Source organism: Dendropsophus ebraccatus, chromosome 2 (assembly GCF_027789765.1).
Source record: "Dendropsophus ebraccatus isolate aDenEbr1 chromosome 2, aDenEbr1.pat, whole genome shotgun sequence".
Taxonomy (NCBI): Eukaryota; Metazoa; Chordata; class Amphibia; order Anura; family Hylidae; genus Dendropsophus; species Dendropsophus ebraccatus.
This window is the reverse complement of record NC_091455.1, coordinates 80,212,064-80,229,162: the sequence shown is the minus strand read 5'-3', so window position 1 is coordinate 80,229,162 and position 17,099 is coordinate 80,212,064. Positions and strand designations below refer to the sequence as shown.

Below are 17,099 nucleotides of genomic sequence, written 5' to 3'. Positions count from 1 at the left end.
GAAGCTTGTTGTTAGCAAAGCATCAGTTGTTAACAACCTGTGCTAAAAACGCATGTAGCTTCACACTTAAATACGCAATTGCGTATTTTTGAACGCAGAACAATTGTATAAAGCCAACCTGCATTTTGCCTGCTTATTTTTAAGACTGATTCACGCAGCAAATACGTCAAGTGGGTTTGTACCCTTAAAAAAAACTGTGTGTATATATATATATATATATATATATATATATATATATATATATATATATATATATATATATATATATATATATATAAAAATGTATTTATTAATTTATTTATATAATAATTTAAAGTCGCCCTAGGGACGCTTCTGGATGATAATCGGGCAGTGTAAAAGGCCCTTAATGTGTACCTGTCGTTATAACTTTCAAAATCTAAAACAAGAGTAGATGTCATATAAAGCAAGTTTGCAATTTACATTCATTATTTTTTTTAGTTATCATGGAGAACACGGCACTTCCTGTCTTCTGACTTTTTTTTTTTTCTAGAAAACAGGAAGTCCTATGTTTCCCAGGCCATCTGAGCACTCTCAAAGAGAAGGCAGTCATGTGATTGGTGGACACATTCAGCTGTGACTAGTCGTAATTTCTGTGTTTAGTCTGTTTTTTTTCAACCAGCACAAGTCAGGAAATCTGCCTTCAGGAGACTGGACCTGGATTTCTGGTAAGTTCAGCTTTGTTTTACAGTATGATAACAACGAAAAAAATAATGAAAGTATATTGCAAACTTGCTTTATATCACATCTACTGTTGATTTAGATTTTGAAAGTTATAACGACAGGTACACTTTAATTCCTGCTTAACATGGACTGGCCACCATTAGGAGAAACATGGTAAGGTAGATAAAAATATTTTTTTTTTATCTTTATGATCGCCTGAGCCTATACAAAAAAATCTAACTTGTTTTGCTTAAGATGATAAGTCTTAATGTGGGCCTTTATTACACTGCAATTAACAAGGTTCCGTTTTTAACTGGACTTATTATGGTATAAGCAAGAATAAGTAGTTCTGCTTGAAAAAAAATTACTAAAATATCTTGATATTTGATAAATGGATAAAGCTTTTTGAAAAATTTGGATTAATTTTATGGTGGATTCAAGAATCGTGAGAATAAATAGGTTTGCACACAATCACTACATTAACAAATATAGCTTTCTTCATAAAGCAACATGATACAAAAAAGCAAACAGGTCTTAGGGTCCATTTACACAGAAAGATTATCTGACAGATTTGAAGCCAAAGCCATGAATGGATTTGAACCGGGAAGAAATCTCTCTGACCTGATCTCTGTGTATAGTCTGTTCCTGGCTTTGGCTTCAAATCTATGGCAGATAATCTGTCAGATAATCTTTCTGTACAAATGGACCCTCAAGGCCCTATTCCACTGAACGATTATTAAATAGAAGGCAATGATCAGCCAACATCATTCATGTCGGCTGATCGTTGCATCGTTTGTCTTTCAAACATGTTGAATGACAAATAACTTATACAGCAACGATCAGCTGCCATTGCTCCGTGGAATAGGAGTGGCGGCAGCAGACTGCTGTTGTATGCTATGGGCTGCCTGGACGATCTAGCGATCACCCAGGCAGCCCCCCCCCCCCCCCCCCCGGACTCACCCGCTCGCTGCTGCCATGTGGAATAGCGTTTGCAGTGAGCGGGGAACGAGGAGCAGCTCCTCCTGTGTCTGGGTTCTTCGCTTGCACGGTCCTCTTAGCTGCTCAGTTGCTGGGGTGAGACATCACTTCAGCTGGTTGAGAGAGCAGTAACAGAAAGGGAGGCAAGTACATGTGTATTTTTTTTCTTTTCAAGTTGTAGCAGCTAATTGGTTAACAAGCCAGAATACCCCTTTAAAGGGGTTATCCAGCGCTACAAAAACATGGCCACTTTCCCCCTACTGTTATCTCCAGTTTGGGTGGGGTTTTGAAACTCAGTTCCATTGAAGTAAATTGAGCTTAATTGCAAACCGCACCTGAACTGGAGACAACAGTAGGGGGAAAAGTGGCCATGTTTTTGTAGCGATGGATAACCCCTATAAAGGGGTTGTCGGGCGATAAAAAATTATTCACAGAATAACACACATTACAAAGTTATACAACTTTGTAATGTATGTTATGTCTGTGAATGGCCCCCTTCCCCGTGTCCCCCCCCCCCCCACCCGTGTACCCGGAAGTGTGGTGCGCTATACATACCCGTCACGTGCCGACCACGGTCTCCGATCCTCAGCAGTGACGTCTTTTTCGGGCGGCCAGCGGATCTTCCCGAGTGCTGGCCGCCCTCTGCAGCGTCATCCGAAGCTCAGCCGCGATTGGCTGAGCATAACTGTGCTCAGCCAATCGCAGCTGATGACGTGGCCGCGTCATCAGCCGCTCAGCCGCGATTGGCTGAGCACAGTTATGCTCAGCCAATCGCGGCTGAGCTTCGGATGACGCTGCAGAGGGCGGCCAGCACTCGGGAAGATCCGCTGGCCGCCCGAAGAAGACGTCACTGCTGAGGATCGGAGACCGTGGTCGGCACGTGACAGGTATGTATAGCGCACCACACTTCCGGGTACACGGGTGGGGGGTGGTGGGACACGGGGAAGGGGGCCATTCACAGACATAACATACATTACAAAGTTGTATAACTTTGTAATGTGTGTTATTCTGTGAATAATTTTTTATCGCCGGACAACCCCTTTAAGGTTAGGTTGATTGCCTTGCAGATGGATCACCTCCATCCTATATTTTACTACAGATGCTAAAGCAACAAAGTGTAAACCATAAATACAGTATTATAAAAAGAAAAACTACCTGAGCAGGTGGAAGGCAAACCGTATGCACTTGTACAGTGATAAATAGTTGATTATCTGATATGTTGATGGAGACTTCTAGAATAAGAGACATAGATATATTTATACAGAAAATCATAAGGAAGATTATTAGAGATGATCGCAACCAGAGCACATGGCATTTGTTTAGCCGTGGCTGCTAAAGTTGGATGCATAAAAGTACTAATTATAATTTTATGTTGATTTCATAAATTTTTCCTTAAAGGGGTTGTCCAGCGAAAAAAAAAATCTTTCAAATCAACTGGTGTCAGAAAGTTATATAGATTTACTTCTATTTAAAAATCTCAAGTCTTCCCATGATTATAGGCTACTATATGTCCTGCAGGAAGTGTTGTTTTATTTACATTCAGGCACAGTGCTCTCTGCTGACATCTCTGGCCGAGACAGGGACTGTCCTGAGCAGGAGAGGATTTCTATGGGGATTTGCTACTGCTCTGGACAGTTCATGACATGGACCGTGGTGGCATCAGAGAGCACTGTTTGTGAATGTAAATAAAACAACACTTCCTGCAGGACATATAGGAGCTAATACGTATGGGAAGACTTGAGAAGTAAATTACAAATCTTTAACAATAAGTGATTTTACAGTTATTTTCTATATTTGATATGTTTTACAAAGACAGAATGTTCAACTATGAAATAAATAATATTTTTGCATCACATCTGTATTTTTTCTATTAAATAAAATAAAGTTGGATTAACAGTGTAGTGCAGTGATTCGGTAATATTTGCCAGGGGTTGTATATAAAACAGACCACCTAAAGAAAATAGCAATTTATAGCCAGCTATGTTTGAATTCTGTCTTACCATTCCAGCAGTGGTGAAACATTTTTGGTAAAAAAAACAAACAAACAAACAGAAAAAATGCTTTTGTTGACCTAAAGCAAAAATTAAGTTCTAGTCCTGTATTTAAATAACATGACCAATGCAGAATGGCCCCCCTGGAAACACAGCACATGCCCAGCAGCACCCCTGTATATACCCCTGAAGGAAAGAGGAATGTTTTTTTTTTTCATTTATTTTTCTTGACAGGACAGGTAAAAATATTCTAGTTACAATTAGCATTATTTACTTACCAACTGCATCCTGCTTTCCTGATTTTGTTAAAAAATCTGCTCCTATAAAGAAAACAAACGATAAACATTATTTTTATTGTATAGCTGCAGGCAGTGTCGAAAGGCCCTATTACATGGCATCAGTATATTAAAATAATAAAGATGTTATGCTTATCTCTCCACGCTCCACCGATGTCCTCCTGTTGTGTTTCTGCGTCCCCCTCTGACTGCAGCCACCGCCACAGATAAACCCATCTCTGCAGTTACAGCCCCCACAGGTATGTCTGAGGAGGTGACATTGGCGACTGCAGACAGCGGGGAACCCAGAGATATGGCAGGAGGACCAGAGGAGTACCAGAGGAGCCCAGTGTATCAGTGTACAACTGGCAAACATTGTAGTGTACTATACCAGTGATCAAACTATCGCATTTTTAACTGGAGAAAAAAATGTATTGTGCAAAAGTGGAGAAACCAATTACCCCCTCCCCCCAAATAACAACCCACTATACAAATCTGGTATTGCCAAAATTGTACTGACCCATAGAATAAGTATAACATGACATTTTTTGCCACCCTTTGAACAATATAAATATTTTTTTTTTTTTCATATTACCTCCCCCAAAAGTGTCATAAAAATCTTAATGCCATATGTACCCCAAAAAGTGAACCAAAAACAAAACTAAAGCTCGCAAAAAATAATCTCTCAGACCAATGTTGACAGAAAAATAACAAAATGTATGGCGGTAAAGAGTAATCAAGGGCCAAACAATGCACTCCAGGAAAACACAGTTGGTTCCTGGTCACATGGTCACACTGGTGCCTACTCACAGAAAGAATGGATATGCAAAATAGCTCACACTCTCTTGAGCAAAGAGATGTCCCTTCTAGTTTTGCTTAATCAAGGAACCTTAGAAGATTTACTGAGGATTTTATGCCAAGCCAAACAATCTCTCCAAAAAGAAAGATTTACCATCTGCACACAGCTGTTTCGGGGCTTTTTGCCCCTCTTCAGTGCAGAGCAGGGTGTTGGCTGGCTAGTGAGTGGTCTATCGGTCTATCACATATCAACCACATAGATGGGATTGGCGAGGGTCCAACCACTGAAACCCCCACCAATCTTTAGAATGAAGTAAAATTTAAGTATGCCTTCAAGAATGCAGACCTATGGCTCTGCATTCTCACAGCAGATTTTTATTCTGCTGTGAGAATGTAGCCATTGCCTATTTAACTAATTAGCTGCCGGGCCTTAAGGGTAGCTTCACACATACGGATTCACAGTGGATTTCACTCTGCGAGTTTGTAGCGCAATACACCGCAAATCCATGTAATGTGAAGTTCAATGGGGTTACATACCTGTAGCGGAAATTTCATTCCGCTGCGAGTATGTAACCCGGCCCCTTTAACCCCCGCCTCTCACAGCCAGCGGCATACATTACCTGCTCGGCACCACAGTTGCATGTGAGGCTCCAGGCTTCCATCGGTCCCCATCACCCAATCAGTGCTGCCGTGCACCAATGATTTGCTAAGTGTTATTATTGTATGTTTTCTAACAAATATATATAATATAAATATATATATATATATATATATATATATATATATATATATATATATATATATATATATTATATATAGATATAGAGAGAGAGAGAGAGAGAGAATCTGTTCAACCCCTACTGCCCTATACCAGGATGTTGCTAGATTAAATGTATTTGCATTCAAAGGAAGTAATCAAATAATATGTTCATAACTAAGAATGGAATGCAAAATCAAACTAAAGCACATGACAGTAACATGGTCTTTCACCTTGAATTAAAAGATGTCCAGCTTTATTCCAGGATGGAGCAAGCCTCATTGTGATTGTGTAAAACAGACAAGTCTGAAGCATTGCTGCAGTAACTCTTTCAGGCCTCTCCATCTATAGTAAGGATACATAATCACCATCCTTTCCATTTGTTTGCAGTAAACTAACTGTAGTCTAAGCGCTGATATCACACACAATTCACAGCATAAATTAAAGAGGTATTCTGCTTAGGTAAAATACATGTTAAATCATCCCCCCTCCTAGAGACTAACAATTCCTTTCACTCTTATTATTACCCTTTCAGTTTCAGTCCCCCAGTTCTGAGCCTATTTTGTGCTAAAGACATAAAAAGACCTAAAAATCAGTCCTTCTCCCCCTCCCTTCAAAGACAGCTCATGTAAATAGCTTCCTGGCCTGTTGATTCTGCACGCTGTAATGCCAGGAGAGTCAATCAAAGTAAGGTCATCAGCGACTTGACCTCAGATTAACCCTCCCAGCATAACAGAGTGCAGATACAGCCAGCCCGGGAGACTATTTACATGCAACCCGGACTGATAATCTTGCAAACTGGGAAAATGCCCGCTGGGCTGGCCGGATAACCACTCCATGGGCCGCCCAGACTGCATGAGAAATAAAAAATGACATTATTAAAAATGTACAGCTTAATTAGCAGCCGTGGGCCGCTGCCGGGCAGAGGACTGTGTGTGGTAGGTGAGGAAAAACAAACACAAACTTACCTACCACCCGATCCCTGCAGCTCCTCTCCCGTCACCACGTGTCTTCTGTCTCATCTTCAGGCGCAGGCAGCTTTGGTACAGAGACTTTGCCTGTGCAGGATGTGCCCCACAGACTCTATTTTTCCTGTGTGTCTTTAAGACGCACACACGCAGATGAATGACAGCGGCTGTGGGGCACATCCGGCGCAGGCAGAGTCTCTGTACCAAAGCTGTCCATACTGGAAGATAAGAGAGAAGATACGCGCTGCCGGCAGAGGAGCTGCAGGGAGAATTCTGCCGGGAGAGAGGAGTTGCTGGGGAGCATGTGACAGGTGAGGAGTTTTTTTTGTTGTTGTGGGGGCACAGCACGGAGGGGACATATATAACTAATTGTGGTGTGGTGGTGCATATAACTAATTGGGGCACAGAAGGTGCATGTATAACTAATGTGGGCACAGAGGGGGCACATATGACTAGTGTGGGCGCAGAGGGGGCACATATGACTAGTGTGGTCACAGAGGGGGCCCATATAACTACTGTGGGTGCAGAGGGGGCACAAATAAATAGCGTGGGCGCAGAGGGGGCACATATAACTAGCGTGGGTGCAGAGGGGGCACATAACTAGCGTGGGTGCAGAGGGGGCACATATAACTAGCGTGGTCTCAAAGGGGGCACATATAACTAGCATGGGCTCATAGGGGGTACGTATAACTAAATGAAGCATAGAGGGGGCACATATAACTAAATGGGGTGCAGAGGGGGCACATATTATTAGTGTGGGCGCAGAGGGGGCAGATATAACTAGTGTGGGCATATGACTAGTGTGTGCGCAGAGGGGACACATAACTATTGTTGGCACAAAGGGGCTCATATAACTAGCGTGGGCACAGAGGGGGAACATATAACTAGTGTGGGCTCAGAGGGGGCCCATATAACTAAATGGGGTGCAGAGGGGGCACATATAACTAGTGTGGACACAGAGGGGGCACATATAACTAATGTGGGCACATAGGGGGCACATATGACTAGTGTGGGCACAGAGGGGCACATAACTAGTGTGGTTGCAGAGGGGGCACATTAACTAGCATGGGCACAGAGGGGGCACATATAACTAGTGTGGGCACAGAGGGGGCCCATATAACTAAATGGGGTGCAGAGGGGGCACATATAACTAGTGTGGACACAGAGGGGGCACATATAATTAATGTGGGCACATATGACTAGTGTGGGCACAGAGGGGCACATAACTAGTGTGGTTGCAGAGGGGGCACATTAACTAGCATGAGCTCAGAGGGGGCACATATAACTAGCGTGGGCACAGAGGGGGCACATAACTAAATGGAGCGTAGAGGGGGCACATATAACTAAATGGGGCGCTGAGGGGGCACATATAACTAAATGGGGCGCTGAGGGGGCACATATAACTAGTGTGGGTACAGAGGGGGCATATATAACTAGCGTGGGCACTGAGGGGGCACATAACTAGCGCAGGCACAGAGGGGGCACATATAACTAAATGGAGCATAGAGGGGGCACATAACTAGTGTGGGCGCAGAGGGGGCACATATAACTAGTGTGGGCGCAGAGGGGGCACATATAACTAGCATGGGCGCAGAGGGGGCACATAACTAGCGTGGGTACAGAGGGGGCACATATAACTAGCGTGGGTACAGAGGGGGCACATATAACTAGTGTGGGCACAGAGGATGCACATATAATTAGCATAGGCACAAAGGGGAAAATATAACTAGTGTGGGCACAGAGGGGGCACATATAACTAGCATGGGCACATATAACTAGTGTGGGCACAGAGGGGGCACATATAACTAGCGTGGTGCTGAAGCAAGGAGCCTAAATTGTTTGTCTGGCAGATTCTGTGGAGACGAGTTGTGGTTGGAAGTCGTCTTCATGATGACCACACCAGATGGGAAAGGAAAGTGAATGACTCTGATCCAAGAAGACGTCACCTGTGAGTCCCTGAGTGTAACCACTGTGTAATCACTTATATAGGAGAGGAGAGAGGGGGTACACTTAGGTTATGGGGGGCTCAAGCACATTCTTTGCACAGAGGTTCTCTGGTGCCTGTGTCTGTGCCTACTGATGGCTGAATATTGCATCTTCTGAGGACAGTCCTGCTGCTCACATACTTTATAGTAGTAGTAATACTACTGTGTGACACAGTAATAAAATAATTATTAATTTTGTGTACTGTCAAAGAGAAAACACAGCGCACGGCGCACACATAGCTTAATACTGCAGAGCTCAATGGATAATTATATCGATGTATGGATACTGCTCACCTTTGGCGGTCATGCTACGAGCCCGACACCGCCAGATGCTTTGAAGTGTAAAATGATCGCCCGCTGCCTGTCTGAGGTTCCGAAGGACTCGGTTTGTGAATCAACAGGCAACACCACTCATCCGAGGCAGGATGTGTGAGGGTTTTCAGACGTTCGGCACTGAGCGTTCCTTTCATAAACTTCTCAATGGAAGATGGGAGTAGTAGTCTTGAGCCACTTGAAATTCTTTATTATATTATATAATAAAGAATTTCAAGTGGCTCAAGACTACTACTCCCATCTTCCATTGAGAAGTTTATGAAAGAAACGCTCAGCGCCGAACATCTGAAAACCCTCACACATCCTGCCTCGGATGAGTGGTGTTGCTTGTTTATTAATTTTGTGTGAGACAGTAATGCCGCACACACATTGTCACAAAGTGCAGCTCTTGGCAGTGTCACTATGGTTGTGCCTCCTTTGTGTTACCTGGAGAAAAAGGAGGTTCACACTATAGAGAATGGCAGAGTATGGAGTTGGTGCACTATAGAGAAGGGCAGAGTATGGAGTTGGTGCACTATAGAGAAGAACAGAGTATGGAGTTGGTGCACTATAGAGAAGAACAGAGTATGGAGTTGGTGCACTATAGAGAAGAACAGAGTATGGAGTTGGTGCACTATAGAGAAGAACAGAGTATGGAGTTGGTGCACTATAGAGAAGGACAGAGGATGGAGTTGGTGCACTATAGAGAAGGGCAGAGTATGGAGTTGGTGCACACTATAGAGAAGGGCAGAGTATGGAGTTGGTGCACTATAGAGAAGGGCAGAGTATGGAGTTGGTGCACTATAGAGAAGGGCAGAGTATGGAGTTGGTGCACTATAGAGAAGGGCAGAGTATGGAGTTGGTGCACTATAGAGAAGGGCAGAGTATGGAGTTGGTGCACTATAGAGAAGGGCAGAGGATGGAGTTGGTGCACTATAGAGAAGGGCAGAGGATGGAGTTGGTGCACTATAGAGAAGGGCAGAGGATGGAGTTGGTGCACTATAGAGAAGGGCAGAGTATGGAGTTGGTGCACACTATAGAGAAGGGCAGAGTATGGAGTTGGTGCACACTATAGAGAAGGGCAGAGTATGGAGTTGGTGCACTATAGAGAAGGGCAGAGTATGGAGTTGGTGCACTATAGAGAAGGGCAGAGTATGGAGTTGGTGCACTATAGAGAAGGGGTATGAATTTATTTAGAGGTCTGCAAAATTAGTTTTACAGGAGAATGATGAGAGAATATGTCGCCTGGTATATGGAGTCACTGTCAGCTCTCCGGACATCTGTTATTTGTGGCCCCTCCCCCCATGAGATAACAGTTGTAGAGCATCTATAGTTAGAGCTTTGTGTTGTTCTCTTCCTCTGTTCTTCCTCCTGAAAACATAAGACAGCAGGCCTGGTCTACATAACATTACTCCATGTATCCCAGCATTACCAATCCTCTGGTCAATAGGATGTGTCCCCACATAGTCTGTTACTGTAGTGTAGGGATGAGGGATGAGGGAATGGTAAGGGCCATATTACATGGCCTAAACCAGCACTGTAAGCGAGTGCTCCCACGGCTCAATAATCGTGCGGCCGGACATGGTTGGTGACGTTCGTGCAGCTCTTGCTGCGATCAGTCGTGCCAGCAGCAGCCGATGATTTTTAAAGCAGTAATATCAGCAGGTTCGGGCCAGTGAACCTGCCGATATGCGCCAGCCTCTAATAACCATAGGACCTCAGTGCCGTTCTTCATACTCCTGTGGGGTTCTATACTGGGCAGATTTTTTTATATTTCCCGATATGCTAATAAGCGTGTTCTGAGCATTTGGGGCGTTCCCCGTCTGTCCGGACCACCCGCTCGGGCCGCCAAGCCTGCTCTCCCATCCCGCCCACTATGCGTATTCATATATGCATAGTTAGGCCGCTTGTTACTGCGCATGTGCAGGGAGCAGCCTGTAACAAGCAGCCTAACTATGCATATATGAATATGCATAGTGGGCGGGCCAGGAGGGCAGGCTAGGCAGGCCGAGCGGGTGCTCCGGGCAGACAGGGAACGCCCCAAATGCTCGGAACACTGTAATTAGAAAATTAAGAATTATCAAAAATCTGCCCAGTACCGGAGCCCACAGGAGTATGAAGAACAGCACTGAGGTCCTACAGTTATTAGCGGCTGGCGCATATCAGCAGGTTCACTGGGCCGAACCTGCTGATAGTGCCGCTTTAAAGCTGATCTGCTGTCTCTATTACATGGGACGATATCTTTCTTACTTGGCCGATAATCTCTCTGTGTAATAAAGGCCCTATTACATGGAATGATTATCGTCCGTTACGTAAATTTTTTGCTGAAATCCACTCTAGCTCCATTTAGGGCAGATCAGATAAATACAAAATTCACCTTTAGCGTGCCTGTGGATTGGCAGGGGATTTAAGACCCATCTGTTCACCAGATTTCTTCATTAAAGTTATTTGCAGTTGTTTTACTTACTTTAAATTGTTGTTTTTCAGCAACTGACTGAACTTTTCCACTTTTGTAGAACGATATCTAACCATACAAATATAAAAATACAGTTATGTTCATAACATTTCTGTGGTGGAATCTCTACAATACTGTACAAAAGAAAAAAAAAAAAAACAGCCAAACCACAATAGCTCATTCCTCATAGTAGGTGAGCAGGTGTTGGGAGTCTTACACACAATGCTCCCTATGCCAACTGCATCCCCGTAAGGAGAAGCAGCACCTTTCAATAGCTGCAGCCCACATAGCCATCCAGGATCCCACTCTTAGTGATAATGAGAAGAATTTACAGCTTTTATTTATTTGCTGATAGTTGAAATAATGACTCTGTAATGGGTCTACAGTGGCTTACAAGGTAGATATTTATAGGTGGCACTAGACATGCTGTTTTGTTCCTTTTTGGAGATTAATTTTGCCTTAATTTTCGTGGCCATATAAAAATGTTATGTAGACAGTTCGAGTGGCTCTAGTAATCTAACACAGACTGCTCATTTATTCAAAATGCTCAAGAGTATTATCAATCTCAATGTGACAGCTTTGCAAATGAAAAAATAAAATTATACAGACTGTGGAATTCCAGCTTACAGACATTATCACCAGTATCTGAGTAAACTCTTCTGGTATTGGTGATGCCACAATTTGATCACAAAAGAGTAGCAAACATCTGAAAAACAGAAATTATAGTTAAAACCTTTAGTAAAAAGCATGTCACAGATATAATAATATTTCACTATTTTAATTTTCTGATGTCATTATTTACTAGATGTTTTAGGGTTAGAGTCAGTATTAGGAAAAGGAAATACATAAGTTGGGAAGATTCCAAGCTGTGTATTGTATCCCTATATTCCCTATCCCACAACAGCACCACCACCTCGCACCATAGTAATGGAAGGTCAATACAAATAATGTAAGATGCATGCTGCCATTTTTTCTAGTCTGATATGACACCAGAGCAAGCTTGGGGTCACGTAGTAAACAGAAAAATAGAGCACAACTGACCACTACTCCATTAACACACCCAGCTCTACACAGGTTCTGTACACCATATAAATTACAGTGCAGTTATATTAAGTGACTCACAGGGGACGTCTTCTCTGATCAGAGTTGTTTCCTTTTCATTTTCTTCTCCATCTGCCCTGAACCATTTATGAGAACTTCTCCGAGCCAAGAATCCGCAGAATCTGCCAAACATATTAGGCTCCTCAGTCTGGCACCATCCTCATCTCTTTACAAACTGCACATCTGTATTTGTCCCTTTCCGCCCTCATTTAGTGGGTAGGCTGACTCTATGTGACCCCCCTTATAGTATATGCCCCCCTCTGTGTAGCCTCCTTATAGATGGCCCCTTGTTTAGTCTTCCATATAGATGGCCCCATGTGCATCTCCTAGAGAGCCCTCCTATGTGTAGTCCGCTTATAGTAAAATACACCCTCTGTGCATCCCCTACAGTATATAGCCCTTCTCTCTGTAGCCTCCCCTTATAGATGTCTCCTCTATGTAGTCCACTATTGTATATGCCCCCCCTTGTAGTCCCCCTTATAGATGGTCCTCCTCTGTGTATCCCCTATAGTATACATCCCCTCTGTGTAGTTCCACTTATAGATGCCCCCCTCTGTGTAGTGCCCTTTATATATGGTCCTTTATGTGTAGTCTCCCTTACAGATGCCCCCCTCTGTGTATTCCCTTTTATAGATGGCCCCCCTCTGTGTATTCCCCCTTATAGATGGCTCCCTCTGTATATTCCCTCTTATAGATGGCTCCTGTGTATTCTCCTTAATAGATGGCTTCTCCTCTGTGTACACCCTCTTATAGATGGCCCCCCTCTTTGTATTCCCCCTATAGATGGCTCCCTATGTGTATTCCCTCTTATAGATGGCTCTCTATGTGTATTGTCTCTTATAGATGCCCCCCTCTATGTATTCACCCGTATAGATGCCCCCTTCTGTGTATTCCTCCTTATAGATGCCCCTCTGTGTATTCTCTTTTATAGATGGCTCCTTTGTGTTTTCCCACTCTGCCTCATTATAGATGGCCCCTTATTTGTTGTCCTCCTTATAGATGCCCTGCCTGTGTTGGCCCCCTTATAGATGCCCCCCATGATGCCCCTCTTATGGATGCCCCCCGTGTTGGCCCCCTTATAGAGGCCCCACGTGTTGGCCCCCTTATAGAGGCCCCACGTGTTGGCCCCCTTATAGAGGCCCCACGTGTTGGCCTCCCTATAGAGGCCCCACGTGTTGGCCCCACCCCGTGTTGGCCCCCTTATAGATGCCCCACCCCCTGTTGGTCCCCTTATAGATGGCCCCTCATTGTAAAGCAGATATAAAAGGGGAAAAAACACAACTCGCCCCCCCCCCCCCCCCCCCCCCCCGATGTGGCTCTCTTGTCACCGGCTGATGTCCAGCTCCCTTGGGGTTAGAGAGGGCGGAAGTCCCGGCCGCCCGTGCACACTGAGCTGAGCTCACTGGTGCCTGCGCTGCCCGGAGATAGGATACGGTGTCCCATTCTATACCCGGTCATCACAGGCCCGGTCATCACAGGCGTAGATTTTTGCCTGGTTTATGCCTGTTCCCAGGCATGCCCCCTGCCTGTCTGTCAGGGAAACGGGGGATACAGTAGGCGTACAACATGGAAAGGGGGCCAGACCGCTTAATAACACACATTACAAAGTTATTTCTTTGCAATGTGTGTTAAATAAGCGCAAAAACGAAAACGCCACACTACCCGTTTAAGGGGTTAAAAGATAGGACCCATTTTAGGTATACGTTCAGGGAATAAATAAATAAAGCAACATACACTTACCTACCTGTACTATACAGATCAGATACCTGTCAAATAAATTATAGGACCAAAATTGATTTAAAGCGTAACTGTCATTTCAGGGCCATTTTCTGAAAACATTAAATATCAACAGTTCAAGCGATTTTAAGAAACTCTGTAATAGGTTTTATGTATTAAAAGTTTCCTTCTGTACTGAAAAAGCAATCTCCCAGCCTCCCCCCTCACATCAAATGAAGCAGGATTTCTGTCTCCATTATGTGGCTATGGAGAGGGGAGGGGCTGTTAGGAGTGACTGAGCACGGAGGATTTCTGCAAAGCACAACACCCTGCAATCTTCTCTCAGTGAGTTCATAGATAAGCACTGACCTTTCTGACACCTGAATTTAGCGTTTTAGGTGCCCAGAGTCTACAAACAGCTGACCTTCATGTCACCTCTTCCTGCTCCCTCATCTCCCTCAGCCCCTCCCCCCTTCATAGGCTTACAATGGAGAGAGCAGAACCCGTCTTCACTGGCTTCTCTGTAATGAAGACGTGTTTGCCTGATAATGCACAGATAAGAAGTCAGGGGGGGGAGGCGGGGAGATTGCTTCTTGAGTACAGAAGGAGGCTTTTTTGGCTGATGAAACCTATGACAGTTTCGCTATAAGTATTGCAAAACCGTGCTTACCTGCAAAGTTTTAGTTGTTTATCTCTAATATCGGGATGTGGTATTCCAGCATTCAGAATTATTTTAACAGCACATAGGTTGTTTAGGTCTGGCAAGTCCCCAAAAAATATTGATTCCTTCATCTGCGCACTCATGCTGTGAGAAGAAATTAGCAATGCACAATTCTTACAAAATACATAAAAATTTGGTAAAATTGTTAAGGCAATGTCATATTTAGCGCTTATATTTTCTTGATGATATTACAGCGCTTCTGACATAATAACAAAAACTAATGGAGCATTTACACATAAATTTATCTGACAGATTTTTGAAGCCAAAGCCAGGAACAGACTATTAAAGGGGTAGTGCGGCGGTAAACAATTATTCACAGAATAACACACATTACAAAGTTATACAACTTTGTAATGTATGTTATGTCTGTGAATGGCCCCCTTCCCCGTGTCCCACCACCCCCACCCGCGTACCCGGAAGTGTTGTGCGCTATACATACCTGTCAGATGCCGACTGTCTCCGATCTTCAGTCTGCGATGTCGTCTTCGGACGGCCCGGCCGAATCCCTCCGAGCGTCCTGAGTGCCGGCCGCCCTCTTCAGCGTCATCAGATGCTCAGCCGCAATTGGCTGAGCACAGTAAGACGGCTGAGCACAGCAAGATTGGCTGAGCACAGCAAGACGACATCGCTGACTGAAGATAGGAGACGAGTCGGCATGTAACAGGTATGTATAGCGCACCACACTTCCAGGTACACGGGTGGGGGTGGTGGGACACGGGGAAGGGGGCCATTCACAGACATAACATAAATTACAAAGTTGTGTGTTATTTTGTGAATAATTGTTTACCGCCGCACTACCCCTTTAACAGTGAACAGGTCATAAGTAAAGACTGGGATATATGCTAATTTCAAATCCATTCCTGGCTTTGGCTTCAAAAATCTGTCAGATAAATCTCTGTGTGTAAATGCATCATTAGAGACAATACTATGTTTTTATTCAGCAAACTTTTATTGCACGAGTAATTACTAAAAAAGTGACACAATTCCATCTTTTCTCATCTTTTGCAGTGTCACATGTAGTACAATCCCTTCTTCTCTCACACTTTGCCCAGGTACAGTGGCCCCTTAACATCCGATATTATTTGGTTCCAGCATGAAGCCAGAGGGGAAGGGTTTCGTCACACTCGGGCTGGCTGACTGGCTCAGAGCTTCATGCCTGGCCGGTGCTCGGTATTACATTAGATTTTCTTTTTACGGGTCCATTAACACATACAGGATCGGCATTGGATTTGATGCTGTGTGTACCCTAAAGATACCATGTGGCATATGGTGGGGAATTTCCCATCAAAATCAATGGGGTCGCATTCCATGCGGGTTTCAAGGTGGGATATTTGTCAGAATGTAACTCCTATTACTGAGTGTGAACACTCCCTTACATTGTATAATACCACCTGGCAGAACTATTGCTAATTGCATAGTTGCCAACAGTCCTGTTTTTGCCGGGACTGTCCCGATTATGAGGAGACAGCCCTGGCTCCCTTCCAGTGTGAGTGATGTCATGCAGAGCAGCGAGAGAAGTCCCTGGGGGACTAGAGGAACCATACTGGTGAGGTAAGTATAGCTTCTTTTTTTTTTTTTAAATACAGATTAATGGACAAGAGGATGCTGAAGGGGGTACTGGTATGATGATGATGAAGGGACAGAAGGAGGATGAATGGGGAAGTAGTATGATGATGGAGGGGCAGGAGGATGAGAGGGACAGTACTATGATAATGGAAGGGCAGGGAGATGAGAGGGGTAGTACTATAATGATGGAAGGGCAGGAGGATAAAGGTGGAAGCAGTATGATGATGGAGGGGCAGGAGGATGACAGGGGTAGTACTATAATGATGGAAGGGCAGGAGGATAAAGGTGGAAGCAGTATGATGATGGAGGGGCAGGAGGATGAGAGGGGTAGTACTATAATGATAGAAGGGCAGGAGGATAAAGGTGGAAGCAGTATGATGATGAGAGGGGTAGTACTATGATGATGGAAGGGCAGAAGGATGAAGGGGGAAGTAGTATGATGATGGAGGGGCAGGAGGATGAAAAGGGTAGTAGTATGATGATGGAGGGGCAGGAGGAGGAGAGGGGTAGAATTATGATGATGGAGGGGCAGGAGGATGAAGGGGGAAGTAGTATGATGATGGAGGGGCAGGAGGATGAGAGGGGCAGTACTATGATGATGGAAGGGCAGGAAGATGACAGGGGTAGTACTATAATGATGGAAGGGCAGGAGGATAAAGGTGGAAGCAGTATGATGATGGAGGGGCAGGAGGATGAGAGGGGTAGTACTATAATGATAGAAGGGCAGGAGAATGAATGTGGAAGCAGTATGATGATGAGAGGGGTAGTACTATGATGATGGAAGGGCAGAAGGAT

General features: G+C 44.3%; 2 protein-coding genes across 5 annotated transcripts in view; one reads left to right on the top strand and one right to left on the bottom strand.

Annotated features, from left to right (window-relative positions):
* The window catches only part of FBXO15 (F-box protein 15), a 289,296-nt gene that overhangs the window by 80,745 nt on the left and 191,452 nt on the right, over positions 1–17,099 (top strand). The gene's annotated exons all lie outside the window — the stretch shown is intronic.
* Positions 1–17,099, bottom strand: part of C2H18orf63 (chromosome 2 C18orf63 homolog) — a 40,884-nt gene that overhangs the window by 20,832 nt on the left and 2,953 nt on the right. For 3 of the 4 annotated variants that reach the window (XM_069957841.1, XM_069957839.1, XM_069957840.1), the window contains exons 2-7: positions 14,688–14,822; positions 11,828–11,906; positions 11,213–11,269; positions 5,714–5,825; positions 3,929–3,970; positions 2,815–2,891 (exon numbers count right to left, since the gene is read on the bottom strand). In XM_069957841.1, the coding sequence (XP_069813942.1) occupies positions 2,815–2,891; positions 3,929–3,970; positions 5,714–5,825; positions 11,213–11,269; positions 11,828–11,906; positions 14,688–14,821 (501 nt within the window). In that variant the 5' untranslated portion in view covers position 14,822. Of the gene's footprint in view, positions 1–2,814; positions 2,892–3,928; positions 3,971–5,713; positions 5,826–11,212; positions 11,270–11,827; positions 11,907–14,687; positions 14,823–17,099 lie in introns of those variants that run through there. The other variant, XM_069957842.1, reaches the window with a different exon arrangement.